The 20,339-nt window shown below is 36.5% G+C and overlaps 1 protein-coding gene across 4 annotated transcripts in view; it reads right to left on the reverse strand.

Annotated features, from left to right (window-relative positions):
- Positions 1-20,339, reverse strand: part of LOC134750472 (protein Skeletor, isoforms B/C) — a 91,859-nt gene that overhangs the window by 33,005 nt on the left and 38,515 nt on the right. For all 4 annotated transcript variants that reach the window (XM_063685632.1, XM_063685635.1, XM_063685633.1 and 1 more), the window contains exons 3-4: positions 14,536-14,720; positions 4,929-5,091 (exon numbers count right to left, since the gene is read on the reverse strand). In XM_063685632.1, the coding sequence (XP_063541702.1) occupies positions 4,929-5,091; positions 14,536-14,720 (348 nt within the window). The remainder of the gene's footprint in view (positions 1-4,928; positions 5,092-14,535; positions 14,721-20,339) is intronic.

Here is a 20,339-nt window from a genome sequence, read left to right on the forward strand (position 1 = left end):
GTTTGGGGTTAGACTCAATTTATTCAGAATAAATATTATTACCTATTTATTAATATTTGCTAAAACGGGACTTAATGGCGTAAAATGACTCTCCAGGTGTTTTGTTATGGTCAATTCGAGCTCTTTCAAATGATATCCCACTCGACCTAGTAACTAGACTGAAATTTTGCCCCGTCTTTATATTGGACATTTTTCATAATTAATGTAAATAAAATAAAAAATTACACTTTTTTTACAGTTCTCGAAATATTTAGCAATGTGACAGATAGACAGACGGATAGAGTAGCACTATAACCCTAACAGCATTTATACGTCATTATGACGTCAGTGACGTCATTATGACCTCATAATTTTCAAAATTTCAAAATTATCGTTAGAATTAGTATATGCTTATAAATTTTGACATATCCCCTTTATATAACTTGACTCCATATTATATTTATTCGTATAAAAGATCATATAATACGAATGCATATACATATATAATCATTTTAAATTTGTAATTTAGAATTTTTGAATTTTAATCTTTTTAATTTTTATTTCAATTTTAATTTATTTTTTTATGATTTAATTGTTCGTTTATTAATATTTATTTGACTTGGTTTATGAATTTTGTGATTGATTATTTTTAATTATACTTGTAAATTGTTGTGTAGGTACATAATATGGACTATTTGTCTGCAATAAACGATTACAATACAATAATGACGTCATTATGACGTCGCTGACGTCACTTTGCTGCCTGGGAAGGGTTCCTTTTGTACCTTTTTGGTACGGAACCCTAAAAACGAGGTATAGACTGTCATCATGGACAACATGCATCATGAATTATAAAAGCGGCTATAAAACACACATTATCGTTTTCCCGGTTGCCTATCGCGTTAGCTCATCGAAACTTTGCCTGGAAAAATTCACCTCCGAGCGAACACTAGCCTTTAATGCAGTTGTACCATTAACGGAATGAATATTCTCGCAGCTGGGAAAATATGAAACTATTCTAATATTCCAGGAGTACTAAAAACTAAGCACTTACATTGTACTTAAATGGGAGTAAAGAAACAAAACAGAGTAACAGCATTGTGTAATAAAACTATGAAAACGGATTATATTGTAATTTCTTTTTTCTGTTAATCTGATTATCATCACTATTGATCTCTTACTAAATTAATTATGTACTATTATAAATATTTGCGCCAAATTGTAATTAATCGTGTAATTGTATTTAATTCAAATTTTATCAGACTGAGTGACATATATATATCACTGACAAATATTTTCACATGTCTATCTTGACTGAATGTATAGTGGGAAGCAATGTATATAAATTAAGATCTTATGTTACCATATGTTCATTGTGAATAAACGATTTCATTCATTCATTCATTCATTCATTCATTCATTTATTCATATATCGCGTATATTGAATTTATAATACATCCCGACGTTTCGAACCGTTTACAGCGTTCGTGGTCAACGGGTGACGGGCGGGGAGTTTTATTTCATGAGGAACTATCGCGGTAACCGAAGACAATAGCATTGTGTAACCTTATTTTTTTACGATATCATTAAGGTCACTCAAGTGATTTTTGCCTTTAATTCTATAAAAAAGCCCGACAAGTGTGAGTCGGACTCGCCCACCAAGGGTTCCGTACTTTTTAGTATTTGTTGTTGTAGCGGCAACAGAAATATTTACATCATCTGTGAGAATTTCAACTATCTAGCTATCACGGTTCATCAGATACAGCCTGGTGACAGACAGACCGACGGACAGTGGAGTCTTCGTAATATAATCCCGTTTTTACCTTTTGTAATTGTTATTGTAATTGGTAATTATAGTTGACAGATAGCTCCAGTAGGATCCTAAAGAAATTAATTAATTAATGTAGGTACCTATTTCATTTGAGCCAAGTGCATATAATATGTAGGTTTTATTATGTATTATTTCAAATTATTGTAATATTTATTTCAATATTGGTTCGAAATAGACATCTATAGAGAGAAAATTAGCCTTATTAAAATACCTTCACTGAAGAGCTGTTTTATATATCTATCTGCGATTCTAGATTTTTGTTTTGTTTCATAAAATATTATTGCAGTTATTTTATACTGGCTGGGGCCTTAGGGACTACCGCGAACACCGAAATTGCGGGGATCTTTCTCTTTTACTCCAATGAAGGCGTAATTAGAGTGACAGAGAAAGATGGCCGCAATTTGCGAACTTCGATTTTCGCGGTTACACCCCTGCAACAGGAGCAAAAAATTAAACTGTAGGCTGTACACCTCAACTGACCAAAATTTGTTCAGTGACTTTGAAAAATAACTTGTGTTTTGGTTTTTAGCACGCTTTAAAGTATTAATGTACTGCAAATTTTGTTATATTTAAGGCGTGACAAGGGCCTACCGCGAACACCGAAATTGCGGGGATCTTTCTCTTTTACTCCAATGAAGGCGTAATTAGAGTGACAGAGAAAGATGGCCGCAATTTGCGAACTTCGATTTTCGCGGTTACACCCCTGCAACAGGAGCAAAAAGTTAAACTGTAGGCTGTACACCTCAACTGACCAAAATTTGTTCAGTGACTTTTAAAAATAACTTGTGTTTTGGTTTTTAGCACGCTTTAAAGTATTAATGTACTGCAAGTTTTGTTATATTTAAGGCGTGACAGGTACAATGATGATGGCGTACATTGAAGATAATATAATTTATATGAAAAATAGGAAGTCTAAATACTTCATAATTCTTTTAAGTTATTGAACGAAAGTGTCACCGTTTGAGGAGTAAGTATAATCTGTACGTTAATTATTTGCTCGTGTTACAGGCCACACCCGGTATAAGCAAAACAAGCCGCAGTTTGTTAAATTGTCTTTATTGGATTGTCCGTTTTTCCATGCACCAACTTTTAGTGTTTGTGTTTGGCCCTATGGTTGACTGGTAGAGTAGACTTTTAAAGTTTTGATAAAATTCAAAAAAAGTGTGTGCGTGTAATCTTTACGCGCGATTGTAGTAAAACTTCTTTGACGATGACGTTTATCGCTATGTTGGCACTTTGACGTGTGACCGATTCAGTAAGATTCGTCAGAAAAAAAATCTGAGTTACCCTCTATTCGCGCCTAAAGAAGTTTTACTTCAATAAATAAAATCTACAGGGTTTAATTGTGCAGTAATCTGAACACACATTGTTTAACTGTCACTCTGTTCCTTTTCTTTACTCCTGTAAGTTTACCTACTCACATGTAGTTAGCAGTTTCATATGCACAACAAGCTAAACGACTCTTTTAGTATAGACAAAGACACCACTATACACAGTCATAAGTGCCTCCTTTTTCCCCAATAAACAGAAACCCTTCTGGCGAGAAACAATTGCCGATGCAATAATAGTAAAACTAGCAAAGAATCTTCAACCAAATATGAACCTACATGTAGTAGCAATACGGTGGTATATTCATTGTTGTATTGTTGATAGTCGGAAGTGTAGTTTTGATAAGTTTAGTGGAGTAATAAAGGCTGACGCCAGATGGGACGGAATTAAGTTCATAAGAATGAACGAAATGAAATTGAGCCATAAATAAGGACTATTAATTTAAGGTTCCTTTTGGTTTTGGAGATTGAAATTAATGCTTTTCGATCCAATGATTCCATGAGATCTTGACTATGGCAGCCATTCTCAAAGTGTGCTCCGCGGAGTATACTTGTAATAACAAAAATAATATGAAACAGCTCTTCTACACGCCTGGTTCATAGTCAAGTGACGAAATATTTCAATTTCCAAAAGGGGTCCGACACCAAAAAAGTTTGAGAACCGCTGGACTAGGGTATCTGATCTTGTACACCTCTCTGACCCAGCTTCTATGGAGTTTAAATTTTTCCCTAAATTAAAAAAGAATCATTTGCAGACGATCTCCTTGAAAAAAAATTAGTTTAATATGGATTAGCACATTGTTACTGTTGAATCCATACTATCCATACTAATATTATAAATGCGAAAGTCTGTCTGTCTGTCTGTCTGTGTGTTACCTCTTCACGCTTAAACCGCTGAACCGATTTAGTTGAAATTTGGTATACAGATAGTTTGAGTCCCGGAGAAGGACATAGGATACTTTTTATCCCAGAACTCACCCCTCAAGGGGGTGAAAAGGGGGGAGGAAATTTGTATGGGGAATCAATAACCGCTGAACCGATTTAGATGAAACTTGGTATGGGGATAGTTTGAGCTGTGGGAAGGATATAGAATAACTTTTATCCCCGAAATCATCCCTTAAGGGTGTAAAAAATGGGGTGGAAATGTATAGTGTGTTGTGTGTGATTAAAAAGCAGATTTGTTTAAGAATTAAGGTACCCAATTAAGAATTAAGGTAATTCCACGCAGACGAAGTCGCGGGTAAAAGCAAGTAATATTATAAATGCGAAAGTCTGTCTGTGTGTTACCTCTTCACGCTTAAACCGCTGAACCGATTTAGTTGAGATTTGGCATAGAAATAGTTTAAGTCCCGGGGAATGACATAGGGTAGTTTTTATCCCAGAAATCATCCTTTAAGGGGGTGAAAAGGCACTAATGACGACGGTATGGTCAGAAGCGGGATTTAAATTGAAGTAGAACGAGGCAAAACCTTGCAAAGGTCCTCTGCATCAGGTGCCCTAAGATACAAACTACATGTAGGTAATTTTAATAACAAAACTTCCGTGAGACACAGACATATTAAACATATTAATAACGGGTCACTCAAGTATTTTAAGTCGAAAACGCTCCACATGTCCGCGCCGAGTCATCGGGCGCGGAGGGCTGCGGCCCGCAGTCTGCGCCGGTCCGTCACTGTCGACGCAAGCTCCTGATGATGCTCCTCGGTACGGAGTTAAACATGTCGAGCGTTTTCGAATTAAAATACGTGAGTGACCCGTTATTAATATGTTTAATACATGTAGGTACTTACCAGGAGCCTCTCCGTCATAAGAGAAGTTAGGCACCAGCAGGGTCTGAGCATCGACCACGACCACAGGGTCTGAAGATACGCCGTGGACTCCTCGCAGGGCTCCCACTTTGGCCGGCTTGGGGTACTCCAGGTCGCGGGGGATGCGGACGTCACCGAAGTTTACCTGGAGAGACAAAAAACGTTTATATATAGGGTCTCTATTGTTTCCCATATAGTTTCCTCATAATTGTTTGTCCACATTTTCGTTAGACATAATTTGGTTTTTCTCAGAAACGCGTAACTTTTCAGGATTGCCATAAAACCTATCTATAGGATAACCTGAGGAATATCCTGAAAAGTGAACGGTTTCAGAATTATGACTTATGATAATATGACAATCATTACATTATGACTTTCAATAATTATGTCAAACAAATGGACCCCGATTATATAACGTCCAACAGCTCCTTGGCCTAGTCGATTATGACTACTGATGTGCCGTCCAAGTTTCCAAAAATTTCCACATTTAAACATTTTCGGAAATGTGTCATACCTTTGTATGTGTATCACTACATAGTATCATAGAATAACTTATACTAGATCGGTACTGTCATAGTAAATTTTGTAACCCCAGTAAATTCACTGCCATCTGTCGACACACTTTAAAACTAAAAATGAAGATTTATAAAAATACGATAAAATGTATTTAAATATGGATAAATGATTTTTTTTATTTGCATTAATTATTTTTATGATTTTGACCCATGTTCTTTCACTGATATGCGTTAAAATTGTTAAATAACAAACGAAACCGTCAACGCCATCTATACGACAGTCGGCCAAAGCTAGTAGCGCCCTCTGAACGAGAATCAAATTTTCTTGATTTTCGAGGCACGTTTTTTCCTTAGACTGTATCCATCTGTTACGGAGTTATATCTATCTTTGATAGTATAAAACAAAGTTATTTACTACTGTCTGGATGGCTGTCTGTTCCTATGAATGTTTAGATCTTTAAAAATATTTATTAATCAAAAAGTTATTACAATCACGGTAAACATTGGTAGGTAACCGCACAAGGCAGGCCTGTATCGCGGCGACCAATAATACAATGTTATACATAAATATAATCACGACTATTTCCCGGAGGGGTAGGCAGAGACCACGGATTTCCACTTGCTACGATCCTGACATACCTCTTTCGCTTCCTTCACTTTCATAACATTCCTCATACACGCTCGCCGGTTTAGGGTGCTCTTGACCTGGCCTTTCTTCAGGATTTCTCCGATCTGATCAGAGAAAGTCCGCCGAGATCTGCCCCTTCCAACTCCCGTTTCTACCTCTCCCTTATACACTCTCTTTGTTAGCCTTCTTTCACTCATTCTTTCCGCAATATTATGTTATGTTATAACTTATAACCAAGTATGCTTCAACCAGTTGACAGACTTATACGTTTGGTACCTAAATATAATTATGCATAATGTTTACCGTGTAAGCGATTTGGTATATTACTGCAAGTTTATATGAGAGAATAAATAAATGAAATATGAAATATTATTTTGTCGACAACTATAAGTACTTATACATTAAAACTAAACTAATTTTGCATCTGAAAATTTCAACCATAGAGTAACTTATACTAGAGCGGTACTGTCATAGTAAATTTTGTAACCGCTGTAAATTCACTGCCATCTATCGACATACTTTAAAACTAAAAATGAAGATTTATAAAAATACGTTAAAATGTATTTAAATATGGATAAATGTTTTTTTTATTTGCATTAATTATTTTTATATGATTTTGAACCATGTTCTTTCATTGATATGCGTTAAAATTATAAATAACAAACAAAACAGTCAACGCCCTCTATACGAGACTAGGCCAAAACTAGTGGCGCCCTCTGAGCGAGAATCAAATTTTCGTGATTTTCGAGGCACGGTTTTTCCTTAGACTGTAACCATCTATTACGGAGTTATATCTATCTTTGTTTCAACTAAGTATTTCGAATTTGTATTATTTTTTCCGTCTCGTCGTAATTTAAGTTGGCTAGCCACACTCTCTTATAATTTGCCTTGCTTTATATACTGGTTTGTCTAATATTTACATTTCTAGTTCCATCCCGTAATTACATTCTATTCTAACTTGTAACAATCATGTTTCACGCTTAAAAATTCGTTAACCAAATCTCCAAAAATCGGTCTTAAAATGGTTGGGAAAAATCCCCTGGCTTTAGCTAGAGTGATATTCCCCCTTTATATTTTTATTCTTCATTTGATATTGATTCAATATATCTCGCTCGCACCAATATATAAGAGCAAGCGAGATAGAATGAAAGTAATGGCGAATACAGAACAAACTTTTGAATTGCGAATTCCGTTCCTACATATACACCCAGGTGCGCTCAGCTTCGCTAATCTCTGAGACTAATGGCTTATCCAGAATCTTTCCAAACCTCGTATTTCTTCAGTTATCCTTCACTGTAACAGTAACTTTATTGTGAAAGTATTAGAGTTGTTTTTCGTAAACAGTTTTAAGTTAGATGCATTTGTTTTAAGGTTGTTGCACAACACAAAGTAAAGCCTCGAGGTATTTGCTTTACGGGATGTGTGAGCAGGTGTTGGTGTTCTAACAAATATTTCGACTAACCTTAGTTGAACCTTAAGTCATAGGAATAAGGATCACAACGAACTGACCGAACGATGTGAACGATGCCTTAAATACTAGGTATTTGCTACTTGGTTTAAATGTGTTCTGAAATGAAGAGTTTATTTGCTGTTACCTAAACAATTGTTTTCCTAATTAAATATATTTTTTAATAGTCTAGCCTGGGGACCATTTCTCGAAAGATATTAGTCTAATATTATTAGTGTGTTGTCATGGTAACCCATACGACTTGACAGTTCGTGGACTAATAATATTATATAGTCTAATACCGTTCGAGAAATGGGCCTCAGGCGGGTCGTATGCTTGTTTGCCACCGACGTGGTATAAATAGTTTATTTAAATTATGTTTATGGCAAATAGTTTATTTATTTAAAAACTGTGATTTTAATTTTAAATTGGTTTTTATGTGTGTGTTTTAATTTATAAATTTTTATTTACATAATTTTTAATTTTAATTTTTCCGATTATATTTCAATTTAATATTCTTAAGGTGGTATTTCTAATTGATTGGAAATTGCAAATTTATCCATATTTATCATGTATGGACCCTGGTTATCTGAAATAAATGTAATTCGATTTTATTGATTTCATTTGTAAACAAAAATTGTCTAAGTGACACATCCGCACTTTGTCATTGCAACGTCTATGAAGAGTTAACTTGGTCCTAAACATTAAATTTTGGTTTTACTTACACCACGATTTATATATTAAATTAAAAAACCGGCCAAGTGAGAGTCGGACTCGCGCACGAAGGGTTCCGTACCATTACGTACGTAAGGGTTACGTAAAATCACGTTTGTTGTATGAGAGCCCCACTTAAATATTTATTTTATTATGTTTTTAATATTTGTTGTTATAGCGGCAACAGAAATACATCATCTGTGAAAATTTCCACTATCTAGCTATCACGGTTCATGAGATACAGCCTGGTGACAGACGGACAGCCAGACAGCGGAGTCTTAGTAAAGGGTCCCGTTTTTAACCATTAGGTACGGAACCCTAAAAAAGAACATTAATCATCATTCTACATTATGTAATCTATATTAAAGAAAAAAGTGACTATGGTCATGACCATGGGATGTAGAGAAGGCCGGATATGAACTCGGCATTTTCAGTATTCACGGCTGACGCCGGTTCAAATTGAAATATTTACGGCCTTGGTCAAAATAGATACATTTGCATGCTCCATAATTAGACATCGGCGGCTTGACATTTCTGACAGACTATAGTGATGTAACCGTGTTTTTAAAAGTTCGAGTAAGGTGCAAGTCGAACAAAGGAAACCAATAGGGATGTTGACATGAATCGCGAATATACAAAATGTTATGTTTTTACCATAGCAGGGAATATTAGAATCATATTTTGTAAGTGTAATGCGTAATAAATTAATGAAAAATAATTAAAAGTATTTAAAATAATGCCCAGCATCACGTGACTGCAAACGCAAATCGGAGCGCGTGACGTCACGGCGTGAGAAACACCAAAGATAGATATAACTCCGTAATAGATGGATACAGTCTAAGGAAAAAACGTGCCTCGAAAATCAAGAAAATTTGATTCTCGTTCAGAGGGCGCTACTAGCTTTGGCCTGATGTCGTATAGATGGCGTTGACGGTTTCGTTTGTTATTTAACAATTTTAACGCATATCAGTGAAAGAACATGGGTCAAAATCATAAAAATAATTAATGCAAATAAAATAAATCATTTATTGAAATATATAAATACAATTTATCGTATTTTTATAAATCTTCATGTTTAGTTTTAAAGTGTGTCGACAGATGGCAGTGAATTTACTGGGGTTACAAAATTTACTATGACAGTAGTCTGTACCGCTCTAGTATAAGTTACTCTATGGAAACACGCACAGACAAGTTGTCAAACCTGGTGGTCCTCTAGCACCGACAGCAGTTTGTTTATCACATCGTTACGTCATCCAGATCACGTGAGAGCTTGGAGCGTTTTTGCGCGAAATTCAACACTAAACTAATTAAAGTCGATTTTGTATTAAAATTAATGAATAAAAATTATAATGAAAACAGGTCTAAAAAATTGTCAACATCCCTATTAGAAAAAAATATTTTTAATCATTTAATATAATGACTAAATTATACAATTAATATATGTTCTAAATTGTTAAAAGTTATTCTACGTCTTCTATCTGTGAACATTAACTTGACGTCAAAAGTAGCGGAGATGTTACATGAAATTGAAGTGTAATTTATTCGGTAGCATTACTGTCAGAAAGGTTCCTTTCTTGTCAATTATGTAATTTTCAAAAGTTGAAATATGTCACAGTTAAGGTTATATGTGAGATGTCTCATCACTAGTGCTACCTAAATGCCACGAGCCGCCGATCCATAATGTATAACTTACAAAATGAAGACAAAAACAAGTAACTGTAAATTTTTTTTTGTGACACTTTTATTTCCGACTGTTATTCTTCTCATTTGCATGTCCATCGAGTACTTCTCGAGACCTTTCTAATGAACCTAAACTCGATATCTATTCTATGCTTGTGTTTTTCCATCGCTTCCTTCCCTCCGCTTCTTCCGACTGAATCAGAATCAAATATTTTATTCGTGATCGACTTGAAAGTAAATTTACACACAGAAGTATAACTAAAAACTACAAGTTTGGTATCATTAGATCAGCTCCATATTAGCATACTATTGTATCGTCATCGGAATTACGATAGTACCACAAGTTTCAACTGTATCACCGGGAAGTGGTTCTAGTAACAAGACTTGAAGCACTAAACATGTGAATGTATATGTAATTATGATCTTAACTCTCGTCTATCTAATGTAATTGTGATAATTGTGATTATTCTATTGTACGTAATTGTAATTAGCTAATTTGGATTATTTTCTTTATTTTTATTGATTTCCTAATACATTGTAATTTTTTTAAATCGTTGACATTGATCATTATGTGAATTGGAATAATTTATTGAAATGTGAATATTAATTTATGATACTATTGTAATTTAATTATTATTATCAATTATTATGTAACTTAATGTAACGGACAGTGTATGATCAATACCAAATAAAAATCTATCTATCTATCTAAACAAATTTATAGGTTTCTTTTTCTAAAAAAAATACCAATTTTTAATGCACTTGGGTGTAAAATAGTTACAGTTAAAAAAAACTCTTTTCTAAGCTTACAAAAGAGCGTAGGTGTGTGAATGGGATGCGTTTTGTAAGAACCTTTTAAAGATACGCTATGTATCGTGGTCTTTTGTTAAAAGCTAGTAAATACATATACGAGTACAACCTTTTCGTTCTCGCTAGGAAAGTTTGCTTCAATAATAGATACTTGTTACGGACATATATTTATGTAGATCACGCAATTGAACTTTCATTTCATTTTATTTGCATAATCAGGTACATTACAATACATAGGTGTTATTTGTAAACAATGACCTTTTATTAACAGGGCCTAGTTTCCCCCTCTGGGTTGGAAGGTCAGATGGCAATCGCTTTCGTAAAAACTAGTGCCTACGTCAATTCTTAGGATTAGTTGTCAAGCGGACCCCAGGCTCCCATGAGCCGTGGCAAAATGCCGGGATAACGCGAGGAAGATGAACGACCTTTTATTAATAATAGACGCGTGAGGTTCATACTTGACAAAACTAAAATGCAGGCAATATTTAGCAGAGGATTGTGACAATCTTGACACATTGGCGTCAGCCGTACGACTTACTCAATATAGGTTCCAGAACCTATATTTGATGGCTCACGATCGAGCGCCGGGTGCCATATCTACCTCCCTTTACTTACATCCATGTTTGTAAAGTAGGAGGTACATGATACCCTGTCAGGGCATTGCAAAATTCTTAAAGACTAAGTTTAAATGCGTAACAGTATTTTATAATGTCGTGCGTCTTTCGATCGACATGTTCTCCACAATCCACAACATTTTATACTTTTGTGGTTGATTATAATACAAACTATTATACCTCAATTAGACTGTACCCAATACTTTCCAATTTGATCTTACTCCATTAGAAATTGACCACGCCACAACCTCGCCATCGCCAACCGTCCGTGCTCAGTTATGTGGTAAAGAAGATAATTATCTTTATTTGTACCTACCAAAGAAGATACCTAATTATCTCTAAGTACGTGGTGGGGGAAATACAAACGACGAAAATGCACGGCGTAAGATTAAATTAAAAATTTTAAAAAAACCTACGCTACATAGGTATGGCAACAAAATCCATTTTATGCCAAATATGCCTTGAATAATTTTGGAAATGAGCTCTTCAAACTGCTGGATCGATTTCTATCAAACATAGCTAAGAACCACCACAAGAAAGCTCGCTTTCACGTAAATAAATCCGCATTGAAATCAGTCCGTCCGTTTGCGAGCTACGATGCCACAGACAGACAGACAGACATTGGCATCAAACACCCCTTAAAAATGGGAACTCATAGAATGATATCGTTGGGTGACAAGCAAAAGTCACTAAGTACCACCACAAGTTCGTAGCCGTAGTGAACCGTATTATTATCCGAATAAGGTTGATTTTTGTTTAATTATTTTTCAGTAATTAGTGACTTTTGCTTGTCACCCTGACGATATATTCATAGTATATTTTTCGACAGCATTCAACTTGTTCGATAACTATAAAGTCAGGCTGGTACCACAGTCATGCACAGGGCGACTAAATACGTTTGTTTTGTACTTGCGTCGCCTACTAAGATATATATCTATGGCCACGACAGTCGACGCAGATCGCGTTTTCAATTATTCAGCCTGCTCATCCGAAATCTGGAGAAACTAATTTAATTTTGGCAGCATTCACTTCGGATTGCGTCTTATTATTTGCCATTCGTTTTGCATAGGCACCTAAATGTGTAATTGTGACATGTAATGTTTGTAATATTACAAACATTACATGCAACATCATTGGCCACAGCATCTTGACAGATGATTGTTGCAGCGACAGTTTATTATGAAGAAGAGGTCTGTGCGCCGTCGGAGATCGGAGGTGCGGCACATCTCTTCCTGTGGCTGTAAAGTCCAATCGCAGCACGACACTTTCTGCCACAAAGATCGCAGGTGAAACGCGAGTCTGTTGGTGGTTCCTGTGAAGCTCGGAGTCTTTTCTGCTTCAAATCATCGAGCCAGACTTCGTCATGCTTCGCTACGCCATCACGTAGAAGGTTACAAGGGCTTCCGTTTCCCAGGTGTTCGGGTCGATGCCAAAGGACAACATGTCCCGCTTGCAGGAATCCTTATAGCGAAGCATGGGGCGTCCGACTGGTCGTTTGGCGTATGCAATTTCGCTCAGCAACACTGCCCGGGGAAGTATTTCTGGGTCCATACGTAAAACATGGCCCAGCCACCGCAACCTTCGCTGTTTTATGGTGGCAGTGTTACTACAACAGCCAACAATGTCGAGAACTATTTCGTTTGTCATACGATCCCTCCAGGTGACTCCGAGAATCGTACGTAGGCAGCACATACTTTTTACACGAAATTACACAAAATATGATTTTTTATATTAAATTTTTACACGTTTTGATTCAGGGCAAATACGTGCGAGTCGACTCGCCCACCGAGGGTTCCGTACAAATTTACTTAACTAATGTTTTATTTTATTTTATACATACAGGTTTCAAATGTTTCCCTGAATTTGTAGTGTATGTATGTATGTATGTATGTATGTATGTATAAACTCTTTATTGTACAAAGACATAGAACACAAATATGGCACAGAAATAGGCAGTACAAAGGCGAACTTATCCCTTTAAGGGATTTCTTCCAGTTAACCTTTGAGTAGATGAGAATTGATGAAGAACGGTAGACAAATATAGCACTGCGTACAATAGACTAGAGGAAAGTCAATAAATTTATAAAAGAGGGCGAAAATAAATAAAATAAGATAAAAATTTGAAGTAACAGTATAACAAATATATATAATACCTACGTTTTATAAAATAAATATACATCCATAGTCACAAACAGTTAATTCTGGTCCGATAGCCCCAGTTTCCTTAACTGCCCCTTAAGCGATGCAACGGACCGCGATTTCCTTAAGGAGGGAGACAACTCATTCCAAAGCTGAACCGCTCGTACCGCAAAAGATTTACCATATGCACTAGATTTGTGATGAGGTGTTGCCAGTGCAAGATTTGCACTCGATCGAAGGCGATGGCCACTACCATCTGCCATAAATTTGAATTTTTGTGAGAGATAGACCGGAGAAGAAGGAATAAAAAGAACATTAAAAAGAAGAGAAAGAATATGCAGATCCCTGCGACGGCGGATGGGAAGCCATTTAAGTTGATTACGAAATAGGGAAACATGATCGTATTTCCTTAGACCGAATACAAATCTTATGCACATATTCTGCAGACGATATTCTGTAGTGTAAGACGATATTACTTGTCAAATTTCATAGTTCATTATTTTACAGCTTTAGGAGACCGTAGACCTGAGTTATATGGTTCAACTCGATACCTTCACGCGTTCCCGAGATAAAGGGTGGACAGATGGACGGATGGACGGACGGACGGACGGACGGACGGACAGACAGACAGAAGTTTTCTATAGTACTAGAGTTAGACCAAGAAAAGTGCATAGCAGTGCCAGTGTTATTTATACGTCATAATTTCATAGAACTTTGACGTTTAAAATAACACCTGCACTGCGTGCGCTGTCATAATCTCTGCAGGCTTTTCTTGGTTGGACTTCTATTATTATGTGTTATAATTATTTGGATTAATATTGTCTTCGGTTACCGCGATAGTTACTCAGTTTGTATTTGGATTAATCTTTAAAGTGACTAATTATGGGTGATCTAATATTAATTTTAAGTTATTGATTTTACAATATTGTAATTTGATGCTAGTCTTTATAATTATTTTTTCACATGTAAACCGGTTTTATAAAATAAATGACTATGTAAATAATTAAATTTTTGGCTGCAAACTTATAACAAATATACTTACGGAATATTCATCGCACCACACGGCGAACCATCTGATATCCTTCAACGTGAGATTATCCGGCAGTGCCAGAGCCACGCCCTCCCCCCTGTACTTCCGCAGGGGGTTGGTGTTGCCGCGCTCGTCGCGGAGTCGTGTCGCTCCCGTCGCGGACGGCGCGCCGCTGGTGCCCACGTAGAAATAGGCAGCTGGAACAATGAGAAATAACTGTTAAGGTCTTTAATTATGCTGAGTGGGGTCCTATTTTGGCGTCCAATGTTTTTTGTCTGTATGTTTTTCATATATGTATCTGTTGTGGCGTTAAATAAATGTATTTTCTTTCTTTTTTCTTTCTTTAATTGACCGAGCGATAGCGAAGGTCTCCATTTCAGCTTGGGCGAAAATGCTTTCGTATGTCCGGATGTTCTCTAGTAAGTAAGTAAATGTCGAATTTCTTTTTTCAAAATGGCAGTCATACATTTATTCAGTTTTGAGATCTACAGCTCACAGAGCCACTAACAATTATTAGTAGCCTTACTTAAGAGTCCCCGGCAAGCTTGGCCGAATTTCACCTTCCCATAGAAACGGAGTTTCGTTCTCATTTTAAAACTACGTGTTGGATTGTAATGAAACTTTGCACATACAATGACATGAGGTGTGAGGTATGTAATTAGTTTATATAGCTCCAGTTTATAAAACAAACGAAATAGAGCAAAAACAAGCTTTGTATGAAAAACATAAATTCGCTGTATATTTTTAACTATGGTATATGAAGCAACATAAAGTAATTAAAGACATAGATATACCTTATCCTATTGTAAGTACAAAGTTTCAGAACAAACTAGCTACTCGTTTTATAATGCGAGCGTAACTACGTTTGTATGGAGAACTGAGCTTGCCGAGGACCCTTAATGGCGGGCGACAGTCATGGAAGTAAAAAACATGCTGCGCCGACTCCAAAAGTAATGGAATAAGGGGAAACCCCAAGGGCAGGCGAATGATGGGGGTAGCCTTAACAAGATGCGACTTAAAATAGAGGTCACAAGTCGAACCTCTGCTTGTTCTATTGTTTTTCGGAACTTAGGTAAAGGAAAATATCGTGAGGAAACCGGACTAATCCCAATGAAGTCTAGTTCCCACTCCGGGTTGGAAGGTCAGATGGCAGTCGCTTTCGTAAAAATACTCTTAACCCTTAAATGCATATTGTTGCCAAATGTATACAAAGCATTGGACAGCTCACAGATTCAACAGAAAAATGCTTAATTTAAGTTTCTGAACGCACCTTTAAACCAAACGCCAAGTAGTAGTATAGTAGTAATTTTTTAAATCATGCATTTAAGGGTTAAATGTCTGTGTCAATTCTTGAGATCAGATTGCTGGGCAAACCCTAGGTTTTCTAACTTTGTGACACCAGTCTATTACACATTATACGTTAATGTTTTTGGCAAACGTTTCATTTGTCATCCGATTTATATACATATTATGTAGGCAAAATTTCAGCTCAATCGGAAATCGGGTAGTGGGCCAAATTTAGCTTCCAAGATTTGACCCACACTAACTAACACACGGCAAGTTAAATAAAGGCTTGTAATAATTAAGCTCTAGTTTGATTATATGTGTATTTTCAGTAAGCCAATTATTCACAAAATGTCATGAATGAGATGTAAAATAATTCAGCACGCGGTTGTCATTTAATGAAGGCATCGAAGTGCAAATATGTATGATATCGGAGCACGCACTCGTTCGAAATTCCGGTGGTGATAAATTCCATTATGGTTTGGGGGCCTATAGGAAGCGTGTGTAAACTATAAGGAGTTTGGACAAGAGTAGAGTTAGTTGTGACTTGTGCCGTTCTCGTGAATGTTCTCCGTTTTGTGTCGGGAATGTATCGCTCGAGAATATTTCCCTTAAACGGAGAACATTCTCGAGAACGGCAGAACTCTAGACAAGAGCCCCATTTTAAAAGCTAGACGTCGGTATTAAAGTTAACCCGAACACAAACCCACCACAAAGAAGCCGCACCTATACAATCGAAGTTACTTTCTAATTTTAAAACTTCATGTTTATATTGCATGAAATTTCGAAAGAACGTTTACAATGCATGTGCTCGAAAAGTGCGTTTCCTACGGAGCCATAATTATCATGCGGAAAGTACTACTTTTCCTTACTAGTGTTTTTTGTTTTCAATTTTTTTTACAGTACATATGGTGATACTTTCTCGCACTAGTGCGGAAAAGAGCACTTTCACTTTTCCGCACTAGTGCTTTTTGTTTTCAATTTTTTAATAATTAAACTTATTTGCCATTATATGTTTTTTTTATTTACTCGCATAATGCATAGTAAAACATTGTATGATACACGTGCGTAAAGATGATTTCCGCACTTGTTGAATAAATAGCTATTAAGCAACATAATATATATTATGTCAAGTAGTAGCTTTCGTTGCCAAAAAATTGCAAAGCAAATAAAGCAAGTAGAATTTTCGTAATGTTAAACTCCTACTGGCTCTAATTTCTTTGTATTACAATCTCTAGCAACGAAAGTAGTATCAAACATTATTATTCACAACGACGGGACTTAATCGCGTAATATAAGTTTTAAATTTACATCCGACGTTTCGAGGACGCAAAACGTTCAAGTTAATAAACAAGACCAAGTGCGGGTAGTTCGAAAAACTCGCGCGCCTAGAAGTTGATGTCAACTTTAGCCAGTCTTCTCCGAGACCACGGGGACAACGCCGTCCTCGAAACGTCGGAGGTTTTAAAACTTATTTTACGCGATTAAGTCCCGTCGTTGTGAATAATAATGAGTAAAAATCGTGAATGTTTAAAATAGTATCAGACATGTTACTTGAATGTTTATGTCAAATTTTATGTAGTATGTGCGGAAAGAGAAGAATCGTGAAATGTATTGGGCCCATACTCTAGAATGTTGTTTTAGAATGAGTGCGATTTGTGAGTGACTTCGACTAGCGACTTTTAAAGCCAATAGGCATCGCCTTTTTAGGGTTCCGTACCCAAAGGGTAAAAACGGGACCCTATTACTAAGACTCCGCTGTCCGTCTGTCCGTCTGTCTGTCTGTCTGTCTGTCACCAGGCTGTATCTCATGTACCGTGATAGCTAGACAGTTGAAATTTTCACAGATGATGTATTTCTGTTGCCGCTATAACAACAAATACTAAAAACAGAATAATATAAATATTTAAATGGGGCTCCCATACAACAAACGTGATTTTTTTGCTGTTTTTTTCCGTAATGGTACGGAACCCTTCGTGCGCGAGTCCGACTCGCACTTGGCCGGTTTTTTAATAATGCTTGCATGGACGGGTCAGCTTCCAACATAATACCCCTTTGTTACCAAGAACATCAACTAAACCAACAATGACAGCTCACAACACCAAACAATTTAGCGCTAACACCGTTTAGCCGCCTAAGCTAGCACGAACGACGGATTAGCCCATATTGACACATATATTATATTACTATACGTGAACCTTATTTCGAAGATATTAAGGTCTTCCAATGGTCAGGCAGCTTTGCTTGCTGTTAATTCCATTATTAACTGACAAGAATTACACCTAATTGCAATGTGTTAAGGTACAAGTTAGATTGGTACAACGCGCTCACATCACAGCCTAAATGCAATGACATAAACGCTTGGTGCTGCCATTCAATTAAATTCGCTGTCCGGTGTAATTCTACTATTCTGTGGTAGTATAACAGTGCATTTGAAAGCTAAATTGAACCTTCTTATTTGACAATAAGGTATATTATTGATTGGGTTTTCAAGGTTCATACGGTTTGGGAAATACGGCAGGATTATCCTGTAGTTCCATGTCATTCGTCTATATCAAGGGTCTGACACTCTTTGATAGAGAAAGATAGTCTTATTGCGATTCCTATTAGAGGAAAAAGAAAATAGTGCCATGCTTTGTCTTTATCACCGACCGGGCATTATTTCATGGTCGGGTTATGGCATCATAGCAAGGAAGCGATGGCGAAATACCAAAATTTATGAAAGAGTCAGGCGGCTAAATGTGATTTAATATGTATTAAATCACATTTAGCCGCGACCACGACCAGTGAAATGGTAAAGGTAACAAAATAAATTCGCGATAGACCCGATTGTAAATGTGATTTAATATAATTCGGTGTTTTTGTGTTTTATTAATACCGAGATCCAGAATGCTACATTATCCTACGATAACACTACCGGTTAGAACACATGTAAATGCCAGTGAACTCACACAGCTGACCAGTTTCGGTAACCCGTTTATGACTTTCGCTGTCGACCAGTTGGGGCTACTTTCTTTTACCTTCCGGACTATGCGTACCTACCGACTAGATGGACCATACATATAATTAATTTCGTGAGGTTGCGTCACTTTCGTTTGCCAAACGGTAGTGTCCCTGCCTAAGCAGAAGGTCCCGGGTTCGAACCCGGTCAGGTCATTAGTGTTTTGTATACAAGTAAATACAGTCAGTACTGTCTTAATCCATACTAATACTAAGTAAGTAAGTAAGTAAGTAAATATTCTTTATTGCACCAAAATTATACATTTTACATACATGTAAAACTACAAAGAAATATTTAAAGAAAAAATAGAACCACTAATACTAATATACTGATATACTTACTAATATTCTACTATACAAATATATACAAATTATACCAATATATAATATTATAAAAGCGAAAGTGTGTCTGTCTGTCTGTCTGTTACCTCTTCACGCTTAAACCGCTGAACCGATTTAGTTGAAATTTGGTGTAGAGATAGTTTGAGTCCCGGGGAAGGACATAGGATAGTTTTTATCCCAAAAGTCATCATTTAAGGGGGTGAAAAGGGGGGTGGAAGTTTGAATGGGAAATCGATAAAAAGCAGATTGGATAAAAAAGCTACCTACATTACTAATTCCACGCAGATATATGAAGTCGCGGGCAAAAGTCATTTATAAAAGGAACCTACAGATTGTAGTAGTAGTAAATCACTTTATTGTACAAAACAATAACACACAACACAACACACACAACACACATTTGTAGTCGTGGTGTGGTCTAGCGACCTTCAAGGAAGATCCGAGTTTTGGCCGAAGAGTGTTAAGTTGCGGCGGTTCCGCGGCCGGTTCCCTGACACTGCGGGGTGGCGTAATACAACGCAAACGCAACCCAGTGGCGTAACTAGGGGGAGGGGGCAAGTGCCCCGGGCGCCATCCAAGGGGGAGGGGGCGCCAAAATGGGCAAAAGGCAGCAGCAGGAAAACTTTTGTCAGTCGTCAGGAGGCGCAAATTTGGTGACGCTCTAGCTCTAGCTACGCCCCTGACTAGAGTTGTGCCGTTCCCGGTAACATTCCCCATTTTGTATGGGGAAATTTCTCGCTCGGTAACATTCCTCATGCAAAATGGGGAATGTTACCGGGAATGGCACAACTCTACCCCTGACGCAACCATGATGTGGTTTTCAGTTTTTAGTTTTCAAATATATTGTTTGTAATATGTATGCTAGTTCTAAGGTATTTATCTGGCCACTAGTTGCCTGCAATAAAGTTATTTAATTTGATCTCATAACCGATAGTCGCTATACTTAACCAACATTCAATATTTACATTAAGTATTTTTTATACAATTTTGGTGTTTTACGATCCTTTTGTGAAATTCTTATTATTCAGTTTGACATATCTATAATAAATATAATAATTCAATGTTTTTTAAGAATAATAATAACTGCATCAATAAATTGTTCTGATATTTAGATTAAGGTAATATTAGTAAAACTTGAACAATTTAAAAGTTAAAAGTGCTTGTTGCTAGGCCTATTCGAATAAAGAATA

Source organism: Cydia strobilella, chromosome 20 (assembly GCF_947568885.1).
Source record: "Cydia strobilella chromosome 20, ilCydStro3.1, whole genome shotgun sequence".
NCBI lineage: Eukaryota > Metazoa > Arthropoda > Insecta > Lepidoptera > Tortricidae > Cydia > Cydia strobilella.